Raw genomic sequence first — 23,477 nt, forward strand, 5'->3', positions numbered from 1 at the left:
AGCAACACACCTTATTAGGTCTATTTACACGTGTAAATTATCGAGATTAATTCATGGTGATTTAATTCCGATAAGCCGATTTACCTATCTTTTTCTATATGTATCTTTATATATATTCTTATTTTAATATATCTTTTATGAAAATGATCAGTAGCTAGAAATATATAAACTGTACTTACTGTACACAACACTACTACAACGCGACAAATTTTCTTTAAATATGAACACAAGTTTGTAAAAAATTAAAAAATTAACTGTTAGAATGTTTCAAACTATTTTTTTATAATGTATAAGGAATACACATATTTATTTAAATTATTCCAGCTATTATAAAAAAAAAATAAAAATGGCAGTATGGACATATTTCTTGCGTCCGACTTTTTTTTGAGTAAAAAAGAAGTCGTAAACAATGCGGATTTGGCGGTTGGCGCGTAAATTTAAACTTAGATGAAAAATGTAAACTAATTAAAAATTTAATTAGGATAATGGATTGGATACACTGCAACAATTGTTTTACTCAGTTAGAACCAGGAATTACTCTTAATTTGACATCATGTGGTCACATGTTTTGCAGCAATTGTTTAGAAAATGGTTGGTATGCTTTTATTGAAATGAAATAGGTAAACAAATTTAAATACTGATCTAAACAGTTTCATTCATATACATGGTATTTTTTGTTTTAGGTGTAAAACAAAATACTACGTGTTTAGTATGTCGTGTGCCCTGTTCTACAATGAAACTTGTTCCAGATGTATGTTCGTATTTATATTTTGCTACATAGTATATAAAACGGTAAAAAAAGTAATTAGTATCTATTGCAATAAAGATTTCTTTGGTTAGATATTAGTATTAAATTTATTTATATGGTTGACTGGGAGAGAATGTTTTTAGCATTAAGTCCGTCATGTACACATATTTGTACTAATGAATAAATAAATAAACAAAAAAATAAATACCTATATATATAATAAATATAAATTTTGCTTAGGTATATTATTACTGAAATTCGAATTTTTTAAATGGAATATTATCAATAATTATTTATTAATTAAAGTTAATTTATCATTAAATTTTTGTAATTAGACTTAATCTAATAATTATAACTAATACAATCTCATAATCAAATATGAATAATAGTTACACTTACAAAAAAAAAAATTAAATTAATGATCAGTCTTATTCATGATCTGTACTCGACCCAAAGGTCCCCATGACTTTTTAATTGATTGCTTATTACTTATTATTATATTATATTATTACTTAGAATAAATAAAATATATTTATAAATCACTAGCTTTTCTCCGCGACTTCATTCGCGTGACCGGATCCTGTTCATCTACCGGTATAAAATGTAGTCTATGTCTTTTTCGATATACTGTAAGTATATACACCATGTAAACCATGTTCCATAGTAATTGGTTTAGCCGTTAAGAGGTAACAAACAAACAAACAGACTTATTTTACATTACACGTTAGTAAGGATTCAAAAATTGTTTTATAAAGAACTTTAGCTATTTTCTTATTTATATTCAAAAGCTAGATTAAATTCAAAAGCATTAGAATCCTTTAAAAATAGTATTTCATTAGTGAATTTGAATATTTTTCACAAATATGTGTTGAAAAATGACAATAAATTTTGACTCTCTCAAATTAACTTGGGAATTGTATAGAAAAAAATGATCTGTTTTACCAGTAAAATAGTCTTTTGAAAGGATACTTCATTATGTTTAGCAGTAGATAGAGATTATTATGTTAATTTTACATTTCTAATCAATTAAAGAAAGAGGGTAGACGTCAGGCAAGTGGCCAGTCGTACCAAATCTTTTTGTAATATGGATAAAATCATATTACGCCGACCCCAAATGATTGGGATAAGGGTAGGAAGATGATGATGATATAAGATTAAAATGATAGCCATGAACAAGAAGAGCATACCTATGTAATATTTAATAGTTTTAATTTAACAAAACTTTTAGATGAAACCAGAGATACAGGATTATTTCACCGAGCCCGAAGAGATAATTAAAAAGTGCTGCGAAGTTTTACAGTTCCAGAAGCAGCATCGTCGCCGATTACTGTCTTATTTGTTTCAGTCGGTAAAATATTTTGTACTTATATTGCAAGTAATATTGTGGATTTTTTTTTAATTTTAATCGTTTGTGTTTATGGGTGAATTTTTGATAGGTTTCATCAACATCATCTCAGCCATTATCAGTCCACCGCCGAACATAGGTTTCCCTCATAGGCTACCATAAAGTCACAAGTAACAGTCCTGTGTCATCTGCATGCACTGACTCCCTGCAATGTATTTGAGGTCATCACTCCATCTAGTCCATTTTCATGGGTTTAAAAATAGAAATTACACTTGGAAATATTTGAAAAGTATATTTTTCTTACTTTGATTTATTTACATACTAGCTATTAACGGTGACTTAGTCCGCGTAACCGGGATTTTTTTAATGGGTGATAATGGTATGGTAACCCCGTCTGCGCCATTGGTATACACTGTCACCAGGGGCACCAGTGATAGATGACTGATGAAGATGAAAGTAGGTCAGTTGGCCCAGCCTGACGAATTAAACTAGAATAAGTCACGATGGTTTCCAGGGGGAACCACGTCGAGGTCGACCTGACAGGGTATATTGCTAGTAATAGGGCTATTTGACCCCATTACTAACAATCCCTTTCCACCCGTAACAGGGATTGTGTTCACTGACCAGGATAAAAAGCAGCCTATAATCTTCTCTATGCCATATATTACGTATATACTAAATTCCATAGTGTTTGGTTATGCCGTTGAGGTGCTATAAGGTAACAAACAAACAAACTTTCATATTTATAATATTAGTAACTATCTTTACTAATATTATAAATGATTTATATTCATTGCGTAAAAGCTACTATATCAAATCGGATGCGTTCACTCACAGTTGTGTGTTGTGAAATTTGAACTAAAAAATTTGGTGTATATTTTAATTTGCGAAGTTAATATGCCAATTTATAAGAGCGATCTTCCTTTTTTTTATGAAACTTGGAATGGCAAAAAAGCTGACGGCCCACCTGATGGAAAGTGGTAACCGTCGCCTATAGACATGAGCAGTACCGTGGACATAACAGAGTATACTGTTTCGCCCATGATACCCACCATGCGTTGCCATTCCAGAGGACTCAGGTGTTATTCCTGTGTACCCTGTAAATTCACTGCTATATCCCACCCTTCAAATCGAAACACAGCCATACAAACACAACTGCTTCACGGTAGAAACACATGGGACAGAGGTGGTCAAGTAAATGACTTTTGTACAAAGTCTCCCTCTGGTAGACTTAAGATTAATAGAAAAATTACTTGTATTAGTTTCACTATTTAAAAAATCTACGAGCATGAATTGCAAGTAAATGTTAGTATTGAAATAAATTTAAATAATATCATCCACTCTGTTATCTACGTAGTGGTAGACGTTATTTGAGCAATGACGTCGGGGCTTTATATTACGAGATAAGAAGTTATTACATTGTAAAGAACATTTAGTGAGTTATCCAAATTGTAAAGATTCTACTGCTGAGTTCGAAATAATGTTATTGATTTGGTACTGCTGAGAAAAAACCGAAAAAAACTCAATATTTACTCTTTTCAATTCGTTTATGTACAAGATAATTTTATATCTTCTATACGATACGATATTTATACCTACTGACTTTATTTTTTCCTTATTGTGACATATTTAGTGAACAATCTCGACGTTTTTTTTTTTTTTATCAGAATAAAGCATAAAAATGGATAAGTACATCCCTTCAACAAAATGTTTATGAATTGCATAATTTGTGTTTGTTATCAGAGTACATTTTTTAATCATTCTGGAATATTAAAAATTGATTAATATTTAAAAAGTTTAATTTGAGTAGAATAGGATCTTTTGGAAGTGAATGGAGGAGATCTACGTACAGCAGTGGGATTCATAATGGGTAAATAATAAAATACAATAGATTGTACAGATGTTGTCATACTTTAGTATGATGCTCTTAAGTGTTAAATGCGATTTTATTACCGTAAACATTTCAATAGTTTTATGAATGGTTGTATTATTACGAGAGTTAAGACGCAAAGAGGTAACATATGAACAAACATAAGGCCAGCATATATAATGTGAATAGTATAGAACAAACATAAGCAGCAACATACAAGCAAATTCTCGCGTATTGCAGGTGTTTATGGGCGATGGTAGCCACTTTTCATCAGGTAGACTTGCTAGTTTGTCTCCCTATCAATAAAAAAATCACTATGATATTTTTATTTCTAAACTAGCCTTTATCTGCGACTTCGTCCGCATGGTTGGGATATGTACACTGATTGAGATAAAACGTAGCCTATAGTAACTATCTCCATCCCTTATGGTGCATGTATACCACATTTCATAGTAATTGGTATTCAGGAGACAAGAGGTAACAAACAAACTTATTTTGACATTTATTTTATTGGTAAAGACTATTTATTTAAAAAAAGTCGTACCGAAATTGTTTACTTAATTTGAATGTACTTAACTTGGTACTTTGTTACTTTTTTCAGACAAAGAAATTCTACACAGCTCGTAATGAACTGAAACGTATGACTGAATTGTGTCAAAAACAACACAAGCAAATAAAGGAACATCAGAGAATGATAAAACATCTGGAGTGTCAAATTGCTAATCAGTCGAGTATTTACTTTTTTTTCGTCGTATATATATATATGTGAATTAATTAAGTAAACAATCAATTATTTGTCGAGATTTTTCCAATAGAATACGATTTGGGGTTCCTCAAAAAAGTAATAAGTATAAACATTTCTTTAGAGACGGCAATGCGCGCGCAATGTCCTTGGTGTTGCAGGCGTTCATAGGCTACGGTAACCGTTAACCATCAGGCAGACAGGTCTGCTTACCTCCTCAGTCGTATAACATTAAATTCAAATGCTAGGTTTTGCTATCTCGTTCTATCTCAAGTATATGTATCAGCGATAACGTGTCTATCGATACCAATCTGGTACATAATTTGTCTTTTGACACTATTATTTTACATTTCCAAAAAATGGTATGAGACGACGATAGGAACAAGCCTAGAAATAGAAATATAAATGCAAGATAGAAAAATTATGATAAACAACCTATACCAAACTGCTTGGCCAGTGTAGTAATATTAGGCTAATCCTCATTATATAAAGAAAAATTGGATGGAGTTCAAAATTGGAAAGTCAACCACTTGTTATGGTATGATTATACTGTTTAATTTTATTTTTAATGGATGATAATGGAATGGTAATCCCGCCTGCGATATCAGTATACGCTGGCGGGGTATCAGTGAACGATGATAGGTCAGGGTGAAAGCAGGTCAGTGAGCAATAATTAACCATTGTGATTTATATCAGCCGCTATCTGTCCACTTGTTGACTATAGGCCTCCCCCATAAATTGTCATAAAGAATGGGATCGTTCTTTATGGCCGTTTACTACTGGTACGGCGATTTTCCCAGTAGTTGCCACGCTTGGCAGGCTAGTTTGCAACCGCAGTTTGACTTTTGGTGATGTTTAAAGAGGGACGCTGCTGCCCATCCCTCGACCTCTTCCCTTAGTCGCCTCTTACGACATCCACGGGAAAAGAAGGGGTGGCCCATTCTTTACTAAGACTAGACGGTACAGTATTGTGATTAATTTACTAGGAATTATCCATGATGGTTTCCATGTGGGACCGTGTTGATGTTGACCTGATTATATTGCTAGAAGTGGGGCCGCTCTTTCCCGTTACTACAATAGGGATTGTTACTAATGGGTTCTTACCATCGTTTAGGACTTACCTTGTATATAAATTAAATTACATATACGTAAAAAATATTTTTAAAAGCATATTTTAAAAAAAAAGTATTAAGAATGAATGTAGATGGCTATAAGAGCAGAGAAAGACCTAAAAAGACATGGATGGATTGTGTGAAAGACGATATGGCCACAATGGGAGTGAATGCGGAAATGACTGGGAATAGAAAAGAATGGAAGAGGAAAACATATACAAATAATAATTGGGATAAGGGTAGGAAGATGATGATACATAAAAAATGCTCAAGAATATAATCATCTTATATTTATCGACTGTTACCGTTGTGGTATTTTTTTTTAAATGAATAATAGTGGAATTATAATGTCAGCGTATACCGATAGCGCAGGCGGGGCACCAGTGAGGTATGATAAGTGAGGATGATAAAGCAAGTCAGTTAGCCCATTGTGACGAATTAAACGATATATAAGTTATGATGCATTCCATGGGAAACCGCGTGGAGATAGACCTGATAGGGTATATTGATAGCAATGGGGTCTAATCTCCTCATTATTAACAATCCCTTCCTCCCGTTACCGTTGTGGTAAACGAAGCAATCGACATGCCCATATTTCGCTGAGCATATTTAAATTCATGCCACGGAGCAACCCTGCCGCCATCGCTCGGATTAATTTGGTTAGGCAACAATATTTTTCATCAACGGAAAATTGACAGGGGAGTCACAAATTTAAAAATGACATGCTTTTTTTTATTACGGCCAGTTTTGTTTTTCAATGAAATTTGGTGTCTATTACTTGTCACGATGCTCACATTTAGGCAATACCTCACATAATGTAAATGATCTAAGATAAATTCATTATTTTAATTCTGATATCATTTAGAACAAGCATCTCCATTTAACATCCCAATATCACCGAGTTCCAACATATCTCCGAGTTTCATACAAACCACACCGACATACAAACGAACTGCTAAGAGTACGCCTTACAACGTAAATGTAAGTATAACTCCTTACTACATAACTAGTTAACTTTATAAGCTTGGATTTTAATAGTACGTAAAAATTTTAAGTTAGATCTTTAACTTTTGAGTGATGATTAAATAAACATAGAGACTGACCCCCTCATTAAAAAAAAAGAACGTGAAGCTTCTCATATATCTATTTTAGCTATTGAACTGTTATGTCTCTTTCTTTGATGTTAAATTTCTAATTTGAAAGAAAATGACAAAACAGTGTAATGGTTAAAATAGATTTGTAGGTTTTAATTTTTATATATATATATATATATATATATATATATATATATATATATATATATATATAATTATTTCTTTTTTTTTTATTTTGATTTATGTACAAACATCTACACAGTAATTCTTAATATCCAAAAGTTATCTATCTAGAAGTAATAATTAGTCACTCACCATCAGGTGAGCCGCATGTGTTATATATATAAAATAAAACAGATTATTTAGTAATAAGACCATTTGTACTTTATGCCTATTCAACCTATTTTTATTATTGGTGTAATAAATGTTGAACAAATAAATATTGTTTATGTAATATGTTAATGTTATAAAATGATTTATTATCAATAAATAAATTACATTAATAGCTTGCAAATTATCTTGGTATTTTACCGTAGTTATCAAGTAAGTTTCGGTACATATTACAAATATTAAAGTTCTAATAAATTAATATTATATGCGTCAAACTCTCTTTTATTATAGTCTTCCTAGTATTTATATGGGTGACATTTTTTTCAGCAGCCATATCAGTCGAATCTCGTAACTCCATTACGTATAACTAAGCAGCGAAATAGTAACTTCAGTTCTCAGAGCCAGGTAATGGTTTAAACAATAGTCTCATATTGAAGGTAATAATATACGGTGAGGTCTGTGGGATCTATACTAGCATCGTAATAAAGAAACTGAGGATTATGGTGTTATGCTTTTGTACCCTGTAATTTCATTACCATATCCCACCCTTCAAACTGAAACAACAGCTTCACGGTACAAACATAAGTACCAAAGTTGACGACTATTGTACAATTTTCCTTTATTTTTTTGTGTCTAGTTTTTTGTCTAGTATTTTTTATGTATGCTCCTTTTCAGAAATCTAATACATCGAACAAGATATCATCGACAGTCTTCACACCCCCCACTCCAGAGTCGGCAGGGTACAACAACTTTTTAAAGAATCTGTAATGGTATTCCAAATGATAATGACAAGAAGCTGCCTGCGATTATGCTAATGCGAATTTAATATAAAAACTTTTTTCTTTCTTATCTCCTATGACAGTCTCGCTCTGTGATTTGCATGTTAAAATTGTGTTCTGATTGGATTAAATTGGACGTTCCGAATTCGAATTACAAATTTGCCAAGTCAAGCTTTTTATCTTTTCAGCCAGCGATTTTTTTGTTAGTTTTTTTTAGAGATCAGCGATCTAGATAAATGCTTAAAAGTATAAATAATGTATGTATTGAAATTTATGTATTATTCGATTTGGTTCTAGGTGCTTCTTAAGTCAATGTAGCAATGAATCAGGATATCATTCAAACAGTCCTCCTTCAGTGTCACCATCTTTCTTATACTGCAACGGCTTCAGCAGAAATTGTTGTTTAAATAAAAAAAGAATGAAGATTATGAAGGCTTGAGAATTAGTAACTATAGTTAAAATATCAAATAATTTGTCTGTATTTTGTGAAGTAAGAAGATTAGATATTCAATAACATAATGCATGTTTTTCTTCAATATTTGATTCACAATAAATTTGGATATGTGTACAAACATCTTTTTCTCGAATAAGTTACAGTAGATAATGAACTTATCTATCACATAGGTGGGGAATAAGCATTCAGTCTGTGTGATGATAAGATACTATTGTAGCCCATAGACGGTTGTATAATATAATTACTACAAGGGTATTTTTTTAATGCATGATAATGGAATGTTCAGTTCGTCTGCGCTATCGGTAAACGCTGGTGCGTGAGGGATCATCCATCCCAGATGATGATGAAGCAGACCAGTTGGCTCCATCGTGACGAATTCAACAATAAATCAATCACAATGATTTCAAGGGGAACCGTGTGGAGGTCGACCAACAGGGTATATTGCTGTCAATGGGATAGCTAATCTCCATTACTAACAATCCTTTTTCCCACCTACCATGTGTATTATTTGCATTATTACCACTAAACAATCCTTACATCGTCTTTATTTGAAGAATTGCATATTCTAGTTATTGGGGAAAATCACGGCAGGGAATAGTTGTAGTAAAATTAGAAATGAAGACTTAGTAATAATGAAAAAATCAAAAAGCGTTTATTTCACGAAGCGTACATTTGGTTGGTAATCGTTTAACGGCGATGGATAGGTAAGATTCCCTTGTTTTGTTGGTATCCGCCGCTCGCCTCCTGGTGTCCATGGACAGAATGGGCGCCAAGATTGTTGAATTTTTCCAGCTGTTCGGCGCCGCCCTTGTAGCCCTTTTGCAGAAATTCACCCTGAGGGAGAAGAAAAGATTAAGTATTTTAGTAATTTGTACAATTATTCTTATTATTTTCTATTTTAATTGATTAATCGGGAATCTTGATATTCTTAAGGTGTCACTTTTTATTTTGAAGTTTGAAAAGAAAAACAGATATAGATGTAAATCAAATAAATCGACTTCGATAAATCTTTAATTTTATGCATTAAAAATTGTAAATGTAGTTCCATTTTTTGCGTTAAATGAAACGCAGAAAAAAGAATTGACAATAAAATAGTACTCTATGTTAATTTGGGAAAATATATTTGGATAACAGGGGCGTAAACACTGTAGCATGTAAAATTAATAATTAAAATCAATTTTTAATTGATTAATTATAAAAAAATGCTATTTGGACTAATAGAAGATACCTAACAACGATATTAGGCAGCGTAGCGCTGTATCTGTTTTTTTTTTTTTAGTAAAATATAGCTCATGTAAGCTTGCTCATAGCTCATGTCACTTGCAGATAAAGTAGTTTTAAACATGTGAAAGAATTTTTTTAGTCAGTTAAAAAGATTTTAATTTCATCTATTATAAACAAACATACAAAAAACCTAATCTTTTCTGCTTATAACATTAGTTCAGTTATAACAGAAGTTAACAAAATGAACGTTTTCTATAGGTATTTTTTTTTAGCAAGAAATCGTCTTAATGACGTCGTATGAGAGTTAATGAGTGAGTATTCGTTAAAAAAATAATAGGTGTTAAAATTCTTGCAAATCTTTATATCTTATTAGAAGTAACCTCACTAAGTTTACTTTTCATACTGATTTTTTAACCTTTATCCTTATTAGGTTAGATTAAATATGCTCAAGATACTTTTATCAATTTTTTGTTATAAGTTTATCAATTTTTAAGAATAAATATTCAAGTTTCTACATTTTATATACTAATATAATAAAATGTAACTTGATGTCTGTAAATGAGAGATATTTAAGAAAAATTGATATAAGGGGTCTTGATAAGAGTAACAAAAGCAAAATAATAATTTTTAGAAATTTTATCTATGTGTCTCTGTCTGTATGTATGTCTGTTCCGCATTCTGCATCACACAAAAACTACTACACTATAATAATTGCGGTTTTCATAGTTGTGAAGACTTAGTTAGACATTTAAAATCTAGTATATCAGAAACCTTCAGGTATATAGTAGCGGGCAAAAAGTTAGTATTATATATAATGAGGAGCTAAAAACATTTTAGAAACTATTATTTAAATTTGTCTAAAACATTTACTTATACGTGATGATGATGATGATGATATCACAGACTTTCCCTTTAGGCGGTTTCGTTTATAGTTGGCAGGCATGTTGATAACCGCAGTTAGGTTTCGATGTTTTAAAAGGGACGCTGCTGGTCATTCCTCGATTATTAAGTTCGCTTAGTAGCTTCTTACGACAGTCACGGGAAAGGAAAGAGTGGCCCGTTTTACGAGGGATCACATGGCAAAAACGCATAATTTTGTCGCATTTTACTTATCTTACAGTTGTAATTATTTTAAAGGTGATTAAGAATTTTATATGTACCATATTTTATGATTTTGTTCTACAAAGAAGAAACATCTATCGTGACAATGACTACCAATTTAATTGATTCACTTTGGGCATTTCACTTCGAGAATAATATTCAAAAATAGGTACTCACTTTGTTTGCTTTGCTGTCATCAATTTTCTCTTGAGAGACGTGATGACCTTCCTTGCCTTGCGCGTTGGCATCCAAGATCTTCTCTTCGTGGGCACCCTTGAAGCCTTGCTTTGAGTTCTCTCCAAATGAACCGGCGTTTTGTCCAGCGATTTTATGATCTGCTTCATCATGCGCCTCATCGTAGAAGCTCTCAGTTTTTTCCTCCTCGTTCTTACTACTGGATGTTTTAAAACCTTTGCTTACGTGTCCTTTTTTATGACTCTTCGCTTTCTTTAATTGTTCTTCGTTGGCGCCTAAAAGTATTTATAAACATTGAATAAATAATAGATACATACCATTGGAAATATTACATATTATTCTTAAATTAAGCTAAGCTTGTACAACGAAAATTAATCATGTTTGAAGTATACATTTTTTATAAATGGCAATGAATATAATGATAGTGAAAGCCACACAATTACATTAATCAAATGATCTTCAAGTTAGGATACCTTAGAAACTAGAAAAATAGCATCTGATGGTCATAATCCAGAACATCCAAACCCGAGCTAATTCAGAAAAGTTCGCTTCCTACATTGTCTCGAATAAGAATCCAACCTAGGATCTCATTATGCAAAGCAATTTACCACGGAAATAGTTAAAATTCAAATCTATATATCTATCTATATGTTAAATGGTATGCAAGCTAGACTAATCATAAACACAAATAAATGATATATCTAACTAGTCCACAACTTGTAATAATGAGGACATTATCCGTCTATCTATTACTGTCACCTCTATATCCACAAACATATCTGTAGCTATACAGATGATTAATAGTAATACGTAGAGCGTAACTAAGTACTGCCTGTAAGTTCTTTGATCGGTCACTGAATTTTCATACCGGAAATAAACTCCATTAGGCCTAAGAGTTATAGTAGGTAATTTATTATTATTTATTCGCAATGCCGGAAAAAGGCTTTCCATGCAGGGTGACCTACATAAGCAATAAGGTATGATTATAGTTTGGTCTGATATTAAAATTAAATGGACGAGTACATACCATGTTTATCAATCTTTTGTCCTCCTTCATAATACTTCTCGTCTCCCGCGGCTTTCTTCTTTGCTTCCTCGTCTTTGTAGAAACTAGATTCTCCCTTTTCTGCCTTAGCAGCAGCTGCAGCTTGTTGAAATCCTTCTTGGCCATGCTTGGCTTCTTCTTCTACTTTCTTCTCAAGCTTCTCCACATTTTCATCAGCTCCTTTTTTCTGTGCTGCGTCGTATGCTTTTTTATCTACGTATCCACCTCCAACTTGAGCTCCTAATAAAGGATGATACAGGAGACCACCGCCGAGGCCAATTCCACCGACGCCTAAACCGCCAAGTCCAGGATTGATTAAGCCAACTCCACCACCAACGCCGCCAACGCCAGCTCCACCTAGACCAACTCCTCCGAGGCCGAGTCCTAAACCTTGGCCAATTCCAACACCTCCTAATTGGCCGATTCCACCCAATCCTATACCTTGCCCCAATCCAATTCCACCGACACCACCCACGCCGCCGACACCTCCAACGCCGCCGACTCCGCCAACACCACTAACAGTATTCAAGATGGTAGATGCTGCTCCCTCTAATTTATCAGGGTAATCCTCACTTTCTTCAACTTCGTACGAGTTAGACAGAGGGAAACCACTTTTTGCCTCTGATCCCAATGTTTCTAAACGTTCCTTCACATAGTCGTAGGGTGTCTTCTCGTTCGCCAGTTCAACTTTATGAAACACTTGTGCCGTCGCCAATGCGACAGCTGATAGAATGAACACAGTTGACAACATCGTGCTGATGTGATCGTTACCGACGTTTTGCGACTGTTGTCATTTCGATATTGGACCGTTTATTTATACTAAGGTTAAAATTGGTGGAACGAAGTGGTTTTTGTTTTGCCAGTGGGATAGTTTTCACGCGCGGTGTCTGGGACCCGTGTCCAGTGGTTTCCTTCCTGTGGTATTGTTTTAACTGCTCCTAATGGGAACGATACCAGTAAAATAAGACAATAAGCCCAGTCAAAGACCTTGCTTTCCAGTTCATTGGAGCCGGCAGTGGGGCGCTAGTTTACGCAATCGTCGACTCGCTATGGGTGACACGTTTTCTCAATGATTTAAAAAAGGTTACCTTTATTTTCTCGAAGAAAGTACTCAATATAATTATTTATTATTAAATTAAATATATTCGTTTCTAAGACTAGTTACCTGTTTGAAGTGTCAATGTCTTCTGCAAGCAACCAAGCAAGTGAGTATCATTAAATAACCGTTGTCTACCGTATTTAATTTTAGCTTCAGATGCAAATAATGTAAATAATTAAATTAATTACCATTACGATAAAATTTTGCAACATTTAATAAACAGATGATTAAATTCTTCTTTGCATAAATCTAATTTAACCTTGTTTCAGATTGGACGATTTCACGTCATTGTTTTCTTGTCAAAAATATGTGTCGAGGGCTCAATTAAAGGTTATCGCCTATTATGTTGAGTATCAATGAGTAACCAATATCAGGCCAAGTATTTACATACTTTTTTTGAGTCAGTTGGTTAATTTTTTAAATAGTGTTTTTGTATATGACACAAAACTTCACTATGTATTTACAGTATCTATGTAGTATTGTAATAATAAGTAGTAAAATATTAAATTTAAATTTTGGTGTAACTAATATATAAATTGTATTAGAAATGTCGACTACATGTCACTGAAATATGACTTGAAGATTATTTAGAAACGTCTCAGCAACAGAGGTGGTCAGACATTGTTCTTGAATTTCTAAAATGTTATCTATATTTGATAATCATAGCTAATGGTTCATATCATATCAGCCGTAAACACAAATAATGGGAATTTATTTATAACACGAAGGTCAATGTTCATAAGACAATGTACTACTTATTATTTGGTTTGATTCACTATTATTACTCGTGTGAAGATGATGTTAAATTAGCGATATATCTAATGTCAATGCAATAAACAAAGTAATGCACCTATGGGTAAGATTATAACACAGTTAGTAACATAATTTAGATAGATGTATAGTATATTCTATTATGACCATGGTACTGCTCATGTCTATAGGCGACAGTTACCACTTTTCATCAGATGGGTCGCTTGCTTGCCATTCTAAGTTGCATAAAAAAGACAGATAAACACTTAATTTGAGTAATTGACACACGTAAATTTACAAATATAATTCATACAATCAAATGTGTGACTAATTTTAAAAATAAACCAAAAGATTAAATACAAAAATATGTTTTTGCCATATGCCAGTGACTTAAATAGGATACAGCTCAGTGTTAGTTTTGCTTATAAGCAAAGCATTTATTTTCAGCTGCAGCCTGAAGTTAGACTTCACAGACGCGTGCAACGAAACTAGTGTCCCTGTATGACCAGATTAATACACTAAAATAAAATTGTAAAATATAGAAATATACGTATATAAATAATGAATACATAATATATTTGATTTGTTCATATTAAACATACAATATGATTAATTCATCACAATAATTATTATATGTTGAAAGCAGCTGTTACCAGGCGACCGTATCAAGTTTTTATTTATATTTGTTTGATATAAATGCTGTTTTTAAAAATGTAGCTAGTTTCACTGGAGGGGGTATGTTATTTCAGCATTTAGTCGCCTAGAGGGAGGAGAGAGTCGATCAGAGAGAGATTTTGTAAAAAGTCGTCTGCTTGGGCACCTCTGTCCCATTCGTGTTTCAACCATGAAGCAGTTGTGTTTGCATGGCTGTGGCAGTGAATTCACAGGGAACAAAGGAATTACACCTGTATCCTCAGGAATGGCAACGCATGGGAGTTATCATGAGCGAAACAGTATACTCTATTATGTCCATGGTACTGCTCATGTCTATAGGCGACGATTACCACTTTCCATCAGGTGGGTCGTCAGCTTGTTTGTCATTCTAAGTTATATAAAAAAATGGTAGGGAAAACATCCGGTAAAAGTGACAGTCCTATGAATGAATATAAATTTATATTGCAATGGGTCAGACACATTGGCATATTTAATATTATTATCCAGGAGAGGTCTGGCCCTTTAAAAAAACCACATATGCACTTATAGATTTGTCTTTGCAAAGCTTAATTCGCAATTTGGGTCGAACAGCGAACAATTCGATTTAAAAGTGTTTGTAAACAAGTGTATTTGAATAAAGATAATTTGAAATTGATTTTGGGGTTGGGCACCTTATTATTATCATTTCTCAGGTGGACTGTTGGCAAACAAGCCAACTTAAGTCGTATAAAAACCTACATTTATACTCGTATTTGATTGTAAAAGTAAAGTTTACAGAAGGTAACTCAAGTAGGTACACCCTTGTTTTGGTAGTGTCAACTTTTTTATTTATTTGGTGAAAACAAGACATGCTATGGTTTGAATACGAGACAAAGTGATAATAACTTACAGATATGTGCGAGTATCACGCGATATATGAGTTTTATTGGTTTACGAACTTTGAACCTTATGAGTAACGCATAAATAATAAAATGCTTGATGGAATAGTTCCCTTTATCTAGTCGTAACATTAGAAGGAAATAATAGAAGACAATAAAAAACAAAAGATGATATAAAATAAACGCATATAAAAATACAGTGGCCAGTGATATGCCACAAAACCGATAAGTACTTACAACAATTTAGGTACCTTACTATAGAGCTGAATGACCATTTAATTGCCTATCGAATATATTGTTTCTAAAATAGGTATAACTAAAAGTTCTAAATAATTGATACACAGTTAATAATTATTATTTATATAAAAAAACAGAAAACATTCTAATGAGACGAGACTTCTTGTAATCTTAAATACCATTTGAAAGAATTAATTGATATTGTAATTATTGTTCGCCATTTGGTGCCATCATAGCATGATCCATCCTTTCCTTTCCCGTGGGTATCGTCAGAGACGACTAAGAGAACTGAATGGTCGAGAGATGGATAGCAGCTTCCCTTTTAAAACTTCTGTTGCCGACCCGCTTGCTAAGCGTGGCAACTAATAGCATTAGAGTGAGGCCTATATTAAGCAGTAGACAGTTAATGGCTGGTAAGGTATGGTACAATTATTGATAGAATGGACACATATAACTATAAGTTACCATATAATTAAAGTTTATTATTCTTACTTTTAAATTTATATTTAGTTTTTACCTACGACTTTGTCTACATGATGGATATATTTTTAAATCAAGATAAAAAAGTCTATTTGTCTCCTTCTCCATAACATAAATATCCCAAATAGTATTTGGGATATTTATGTACCTATATATAGGTACATATATGTTAAATTTCATATCGATTGTTTAAGCTATTAACGCGCTAAGAGATGCGACAGATAACAAATAAAAACTATAATTAAAATACTCTTTGTTTTTTATTAGATCGGTATAGTTTATATTTAATGCATTGCAGGGTATTAGTGGATGCAGGTAGCTCAGGATCGTTCCTTATGGCAGTCTATGATGAGTCCAGCAGTGAACGGATAATGCCTGAAATGATGATGATGATGATACAATATTTTATATAAATTATTATTAGTGTGTTATATTAATTATGCATAATATAAAAATTAACAGAAAACGCCTGATGTAAATAAATAGCAATATAACGCAGCTATAAGAAATAGTGTCTAGATTATTATAAGTAAGGTATGATATAATGTACTTTGTAGATATATTATTTTAATGAATTTCGAGTTAAATAAATATTTGTTATTATTTACTCTGTTATAGAAGTTATAACAGAAATATTGGAAGTTCGCTTCGGAAGTTTAGCTTTTGTTTTAGTTGTATTTATTTAGGCTTCTCTAATAGGCAAGGTAACTGAAAATATAAATCAAATTTAAGCTATTAACAGCAAAGGGCTAACCTATATATAATACGTACACTACTGTATCTTGTATCCCGTTAGCGACACACTTTTGCTTCAAACCACGGGATCGCAGTGAACCCTGAAAAAAAATAGACAAGGTAAGCATTGAAAGGTATTGTCTATGTATTTTTAAATAGTGATTTTAAAATATTTGTTTAAAATTAGGAAAAGGGGACGTTCAAGTGTGACGTAACGTAATGCTTGAAGATTTGTGACCCTCCCTCCTCGTCACGTAATGCGCCATAACATTTTTTGTATATTTGCTGTATCTCCTCAGTACTCAAGAATATCACTATGGACATCGTTGTAAATTCTAGGATATTCGTGGTACTAGATTTATCCACCGTAATAGGTAGATTTCATAACAATGAAATCATAAAAATGAAGTAACAACTTCAAGTAGCATAAAAACATACACAAGAAAAATATAGCAAGAATCTAAAACTAAGGAACAAGGAAATTATTACATAGATTTCTGGAAGTAATGACAACCCGGCTTAGGTTATCGGTTTTCCCGGGAATACTATTGGGTACGATGGGTGAGTACGAAATAAGGTCACTTTACCCTTTGTGACCAAATCACAAACATCTGTTTCAGTGGAACTGAAAAGAGGGCGAACTAACGTGATAATTCATTGTTATCATAATAGGTAAATAATTAAGTAACTAGTGGGGGGAAAGTGATTGTAGTAACAGTCTCTATTAGTAAATAGAGACTAAGAATTCCATTGCTAGCAATATACCCAACTCCTCGCGGTTCTCCCTAGAAACTATCATGGTTAATTCCTGTTGAATTCATCATGATGGGCTAATTGGCCTGTTTTCATTCTCATCTATCACCCTTCACTGGTACTCCGCCAGTGTATCCCGTTAGCGCAGGCGGGGTTACCATACCATATTAACCCATCAAAAAAAAATTAAGTAACTAGTCTCCATTATTATCAATTCACATCTATTAAGTACTCATTGAATTCACGTTTAAAACATATTCTAAAATGTTTAAAATCAAATAATCCATACATTATTTGATATAAACATTTTTGTTGTGTTAATAAAAGGTTACACTACTTTTCGAACACCAAATAATAATATCATTGCATCTTCATATCGCGATGAATCACAACTGTCTGACATTAAAACTGACATGTTCCACCTATTATTGTCTTATTAATGTCATTCAAATTACAACTTTCGTGCCACAAGACACGATCAATTTTCGTCCACCAGCACTTTCGCCTTTCTATAAACTTACAAAGATAATTTTGTCGATTGTTTAGAATAATTCACGTTGGATTTTGCATTTTCACCTGTCAATCATAAGGTTGATTGTTATGTAAGCGATGATAAGCTAAAGTTTACGCGCTACATCATTAATCGTCGATCACTTATTCATAGTGCACTTTCTATAGATTGCATCCAGTTACCGAAAAATAATAAACGCTCGTCAGCTTTCACTGTACGTTGCGACAAATCATACACAAAGATTTGTGTGCTTCACGACGCGACGTATGTCGAATTCATATATATTTTTTTTGCTTTGATAAGCACCTACGTACCGCTTTCGTACTTTCTATGTATACGTATAAGCTGTGATTAGTGTCTCTCTAACATTGTAAGACCCGAATTATATTTTACGTTACGAGAGGGTTGTATTATTCTGTTTTCAAAATACTTCTACACAGGTAGTTTCATACGTAGGTGACTCAGCCAGGATCATTTCGCTCGACTAACTTTTGGCGGGAACTATGTTCAGCACCCGTACAGAGGTAAATCTAAATAATTGAAAAAATTTTGAGTTTTATTGGTAAGTATTAAGGGAAATATTTTTACATGTTAGCCATAGTCTGTTTGATGTCTGTAAAAATAAAAGCACCCAAAATTAAAACGCATCTTATGACAACCCATTTCTAAAAATCCTTCATGGTGTTTAGATTATTGTTACCATGGATCCTTATTTACTACTTCGTTTCAAGGGTGGCGCTCTTTGTAAGGCATCACTCTTTTATTTTATATTGTAAATAATACATCATCATCATTATCATCCTTTCAACCATTATCTGTCCATTGCTGGACATCCTCCCTGGGAAGCCTCTCCCAAAGACTGCCATAAAGAACGGACCACGAACCACCACCTGCATCCACGGACTCCCTGCAATGCATTTCAGGCCGACATTCTATTTAGTGGGGGGTCGTACTACATTACACTTGCCCGTACGTGGTCGCCACTCAAGAACCTTTCTTCCCCATCGGTTGTCGGTTCTTAGAGCTATGACCAGTAAATACATATAAACTTTATATACTTGAAAAATATTACCATCTCTTATTCGTTAGTCAGTGTTCAAACACAGGCATAGTTAAAAATTAAAATAGCATTTTTATATTTTTTGTAATTGCAACATTAGAGGCTTTGAAAACCATAGACTTCGATAGTCCAATTTATTAGCCAATAACTTTGGCACTAGATGCAGATTTTTATTTGTATATTTTAATTCAGCATAAAATTATGGCATGAATATCAAATTTTACAAACAGTTTAACAGCAAACATTACATTAATAAAAATTACCCAAAACATAATATTATAATATTGAAAAACTTTTGGAGTTCTGTACCTTAAAAGGAAGAAATGCCACCCTTATAGGATCTTATTTGCGTGTCTGTCCGTCTGTCTGTTTATCACAGCCAATTTGCTCCAAATTTTTGTACATATTGCGTTGACATTTGGTATTATATATAAAGCAATGACTCAGATGGACGTGTAACGTATATAATGAATTTTAAATTACGGTGCACCTAATTTAGAAAATAGAAAAAAAAAGTTTTGTTAACTATAATCATATGAAATAATGTATATGTAATCATATTATTCTATAAAATAAAATAGCTTGTTGTGAGAGTAACAAATATATATTTTTTTATATTTTCAAGATAATTACTTTTGAAGTCATTTAAGAAAATAGACGTAAATTGAACTGAATTGACCTTAGATTTTATTAAAGTCTTAAATGAAAATACGTATCGATAGTTTATACCTGCTGGGTTGGCATTTTCGTTCGGGGTCAGGGTACTTTATTATTTCAGAACATCGTAACTACTCTTGGGTGCCTTAAAACTACTATAAATGGAGTGCCCTATAAAGTGAAGCTTGCCACTTTATACGTCGGAGAGAAATGTGGATATTCAATACCTACTCTTATGAAATTTAATCTTGTTTGATCAAAAAGCTAAATTTTTTTTTTATTATAGCTATATACATATGAGTATTTTTTTTTATAACACAGGGGGTAAACGAGCATGCGATTCACCTGATGGTATGTGAATACCGCCGCTCATGATCACCTGCAACACCAGAGGCATTACAAGTGTGCTGTTCGCCTTTTAAAAAAGAATATGTTTTTTTCTTGAAGGTTATGATGTCGTATCGGTTCGGATATACCGTCCTACCGTTCTGCTGCTAGAAGAAATTATAAAATTGTAACTAGATGATTGTTTTACATGGGGGATATTTAAGAAAAAAATATATGAGAAGTCTTAATACGAGCAATAGAAGTCGAATTTAGAATTCTTGTATTATTTTGTTTTTATTTTTTTATTTTCATCCATCTGTTTTGCATCTTTTTTTTATCTATGTTTGTATTTGTATATGTTTAAGCTTAAACATACAATTATTACCATCAAAAAGCTAAGGTTGCATTGCACAGGTATTAAATATATGTTCTAAACATCACATTTCAAAATAGTATCTGCATATTTAGATATGCAGTGTCTTAAATTATTTTTCTAGTAAGATCGATATAATAGTAAAACTATTTACATAATACAAGAGGGCCATTTAATAATTTCATTACAGCATACCTAGAGTTACATAAAATTTTAATAATTCATGAGCATTACTCACTGAATCCCCATTTAAATTCAAATTGAACACGTACCTATCCAGCAGACAATATTCAATATTAAGCTAAATGAAGTAAAATAACCATTTTAAGTATTTTATTAGCACATTTAATGGCGTAATGACTAATAATTTGTTTGTTCCACGTGAAATAGTGCGTTTGCTTTTCCTATACAACGTCAATTTCGTCAATTATGCATTAATTTATTGTATTGTAATAGCTTTTATCTATTGGTTACCAAACAAACAAATTTTATAGACCAAAATTGTATATTTAGGTACATTTTTTATAAATCATAATAAGTATTTCTTTTTGGTAACACTGGCATGCTCATATTTCATATATTATCATTTTTTAATATATGTTTAATAAATTATTATAATATATGAAACGAATGGGTATTATTGTCGAAATCTTTAATACTTGTATAATTGAATATATTGTTTATCTGTACGATTGTTTGTCTTTTTTTTATACAACTTAGAATGGCAAACAAGCTGACGGACCACCTGATGGAAAGTGGTAACCGTCGCCTATAGACATGAGCAGTATCATGGACATAACAGAGTATACTGTTTCGCCCATGATAACCTTCATGCGTTGCCATTCCTGAGGACTCAGGTGTTATTCCTCTGTACCCAGTAAATTCACGCCATATCCAACCCTTCAAATCGAAACACAGCCATACAAACACAAGTGCTTCACGGTTGAAACACGAATGGGACAGAGGTACCCAAGCAATCGACTTTTGTACAAAGTCTCCCTCTGGTAAAAAAATTGGTTGTCGTGATATAACATTTAATGAAAACATTTATTATATTTTGATATCGATATTTAGTTATACAGATGTGATTAACATTGATATATCGACGCATTCTGTGATGTTTCTTAAATAGATTAAAAGATTTACATTTATTAAATAGAATTATGTGTTTATCGGCCAGCTTTTCCTTTCCCGCAAGTGTCATAAGAGGCGACTAAAGGAACTTAATAGTCGAGGGATGGGTAGAAGCGTTTCTTTAAAAACATTACCAGAAGATAAACTGCGGATGCCAACTCGCTTGCCAAGTGTGGCAACTACTAGCAAAATAAACAGATAAATAAAACGATAAATAGCCACAAGTTTAAGTAAATTTTTACAGAAATAATAGACATTTTGGAAATATTGTAGAGCTTCTCAGATGAACTTGGCGGAGAGTAGTTTGCATATGCATGCGAAAAGATTGGTTAATTCGCTCCTAAATAATGTCGACCGTCACGCGTGATTAGTTATACCTATATATGTATATATATTAGGTACACACGAATTGAGAGCCTACTTCTTTTGGAAATACCGTAAAAAGCAAATAACATTACCGAGTACTCTTATCCACAACTTCTTATATTACAGTAGGCCGGTATAACCGTATCTCACGTTACGTGAGGTTTCCACAATTAATTTATCGGCCATCTCAACCCTCCTGTCTCTGATTAATATACATTACTAGAGCCTTTGACCTTTTCGTATTCCGTCTACGCGTCTTAGTCTTCAATTTACTACTACGTTTCGTGAGTTAGTGTTTTATTAATTGGCTTAGTTAGAAATGGTAGAATGAATATAAACATGTGAATAAATAGTGTATAACCGAAATAAGGTTCCACAGCCGAAACTGAAACCGAATTTTGGTTTTTGTTTCATTTTCGGCTGAAATTGAAATTTGCACTTTTTAAAGGCAGTTTTCTGTTTCAGTCAAAACCGGAAATATTATAAATTTATAATTTCTAAAATTACCAAGTTCAAGGTTTCGCTTATGTATATTATTTTGTTATGGTTTAGCCAATGGAAGCCTGCAATACTAGGAGTGGCACGTGCGCGTTGACCTGAAGAAATCCTAATATACCCTTTTAGGAAAACCCCATACTGTAGTCTCTAGGGAAAACCTCGCAGGGAGCTCATCGCAAGCGCAAGAGAAAATTCCTTTGAAGTTTATAAAATAATTATTTATGTAAAAACAAAAAAGTTTGTATCAATAATCAATTTACTGATCTATTACTTCACCAACTATACAATTAAAACTATGATTATAAAATAAACTGATGTGTAAATTAGAGACCAGAAGGTATAAAAATTAGGTACAAATATCTAGACACTATAAGAGTTATCGATAAAAATATAGTTTACAGGACTAAGAGGTTATAAGAAGTGAAAAGTACATATTCATTTGTAAGTCCTGCGTATTACAGTTTATTCATAGAAAAATCTGAGATCTTTAATAATATAATAAATAATATTAATAAATTAATTAATAATACGATAAATAACTCTGCAGTGTTCAATTAATTATTTACTTTATTAATTAAATTTTAAGTATTTACTTTTCTTATATAACTGTAATATATACATACTGTGCCTTTTCCTTTCCCGTGGGTGTTATAAGAAGGAAATTAATGGTCGAAGGATGGGCAGTAGCGTCTCTTTTAAAATATTACTAAAGCTTAACTGTAGTTGGCAGTCCGTCTACCAAACGCAGCAACTACTGGCAAAACCCTCCAAGGGGGAGGCTTATACTCAGCAGCGAGCAGTTAATGTAACCAGAGGGAGACTTTGTACAAAAGTCGATTGCTTGGGTACCTCTGTCCCATTCGTGTTTCAACCGTGAAGCAGCTGTGTTTGCATGGCTGTGTTTCGGTTTGAAGGGTGGGACATGG

General features: G+C 32.8%; 2 protein-coding genes across 2 annotated transcripts; one reads left to right on the forward strand and one right to left on the reverse strand.

The window, feature by feature from the left end:
• Positions 1 to 330: 330 nt before the first annotated feature.
• LOC113509790 (zip homologous protein 2) lies at positions 331 to 8,586 on the forward strand. Its single transcript, XM_052898825.1, has 8 exons — positions 331 to 591; positions 684 to 751; positions 1,977 to 2,096; positions 4,565 to 4,694; positions 6,683 to 6,798; positions 7,569 to 7,646; positions 7,917 to 7,981; positions 8,318 to 8,586. Exons 1-8 carry the CDS (start codon positions 486 to 488, stop codon positions 8,457 to 8,459), a joined length of 825 nt encoding a protein of 274 aa, XP_052754785.1. The 5' UTR covers positions 331 to 485; the 3' UTR covers positions 8,460 to 8,586.
• A 518-nt stretch (positions 8,587 to 9,104) lies between these two features.
• LOC113509772 (elastin-like) lies at positions 9,105 to 13,364 on the reverse strand. Its single transcript, XM_031910778.2, has 3 exons — positions 12,022 to 13,364; positions 10,977 to 11,269; positions 9,105 to 9,308 (listed from the first exon to the last, which is right to left on the reverse strand). The coding sequence occupies exons 1-3, from the start codon at positions 12,788 to 12,790 to the stop codon at positions 9,162 to 9,164; spliced, it is 1,209 nt and encodes a 402-aa protein (XP_031766638.2). The 5' UTR covers positions 12,791 to 13,364; the 3' UTR covers positions 9,105 to 9,161.
• Between the last annotated feature and the right edge of the window lie 10,113 nt (positions 13,365 to 23,477).

This window comes from Galleria mellonella, unplaced genomic scaffold (genome assembly GCF_026898425.1).
Source record: "Galleria mellonella isolate WM207_F2 unplaced genomic scaffold, CSIRO_AGI_GalMel_v1 utg54, whole genome shotgun sequence".
In the NCBI taxonomy this organism is placed as follows: domain Eukaryota; kingdom Metazoa; phylum Arthropoda; class Insecta; order Lepidoptera; family Pyralidae; genus Galleria; species Galleria mellonella.

What these genes read in the sequence shown, in the direction of transcription:
- LOC113509790 (XM_052898825.1), top strand. Translation starts at nt 486, where the DNA reads ATGGATTGGATACACTGCAACAATTGTTTTACTCAGTTAGAACCAGGA. An exon ending in CAGCAATTGTTTAGAAAATG is followed by an intron (nt 592 to 683) that starts GTTGGTATGCTT and finishes TTTTTGTTTTAG; the next exon opens with GTGTAAAACAAAATACTACG. An exon ending in TCAAATTGCTAATCAGTCGA is followed by an intron (nt 4,695 to 6,682) that starts GTATTTACTTTT and finishes GATATCATTTAG; the next exon opens with AACAAGCATCTCCATTTAAC.
- LOC113509772 (XM_031910778.2), bottom strand. Translation starts at nt 12,790, where the DNA reads ATGTTGTCAACTGTGTTCATTCTATCAGCTGTCGCATTGGCGACGGCA. An exon ending in ACAAAAGATTGATAAACATG is followed by an intron (nt 11,270 to 12,021) that starts GTATGTACTCGT and finishes AAATACTTTTAG; the next exon opens with GCGCCAACGAAGAACAATTA. An exon ending in ATGACAGCAAAGCAAACAAA is followed by an intron (nt 9,309 to 10,976) that starts GTGAGTACCTAT and finishes CTTCTCCCTCAG; the next exon opens with GGTGAATTTCTGCAAAAGGG.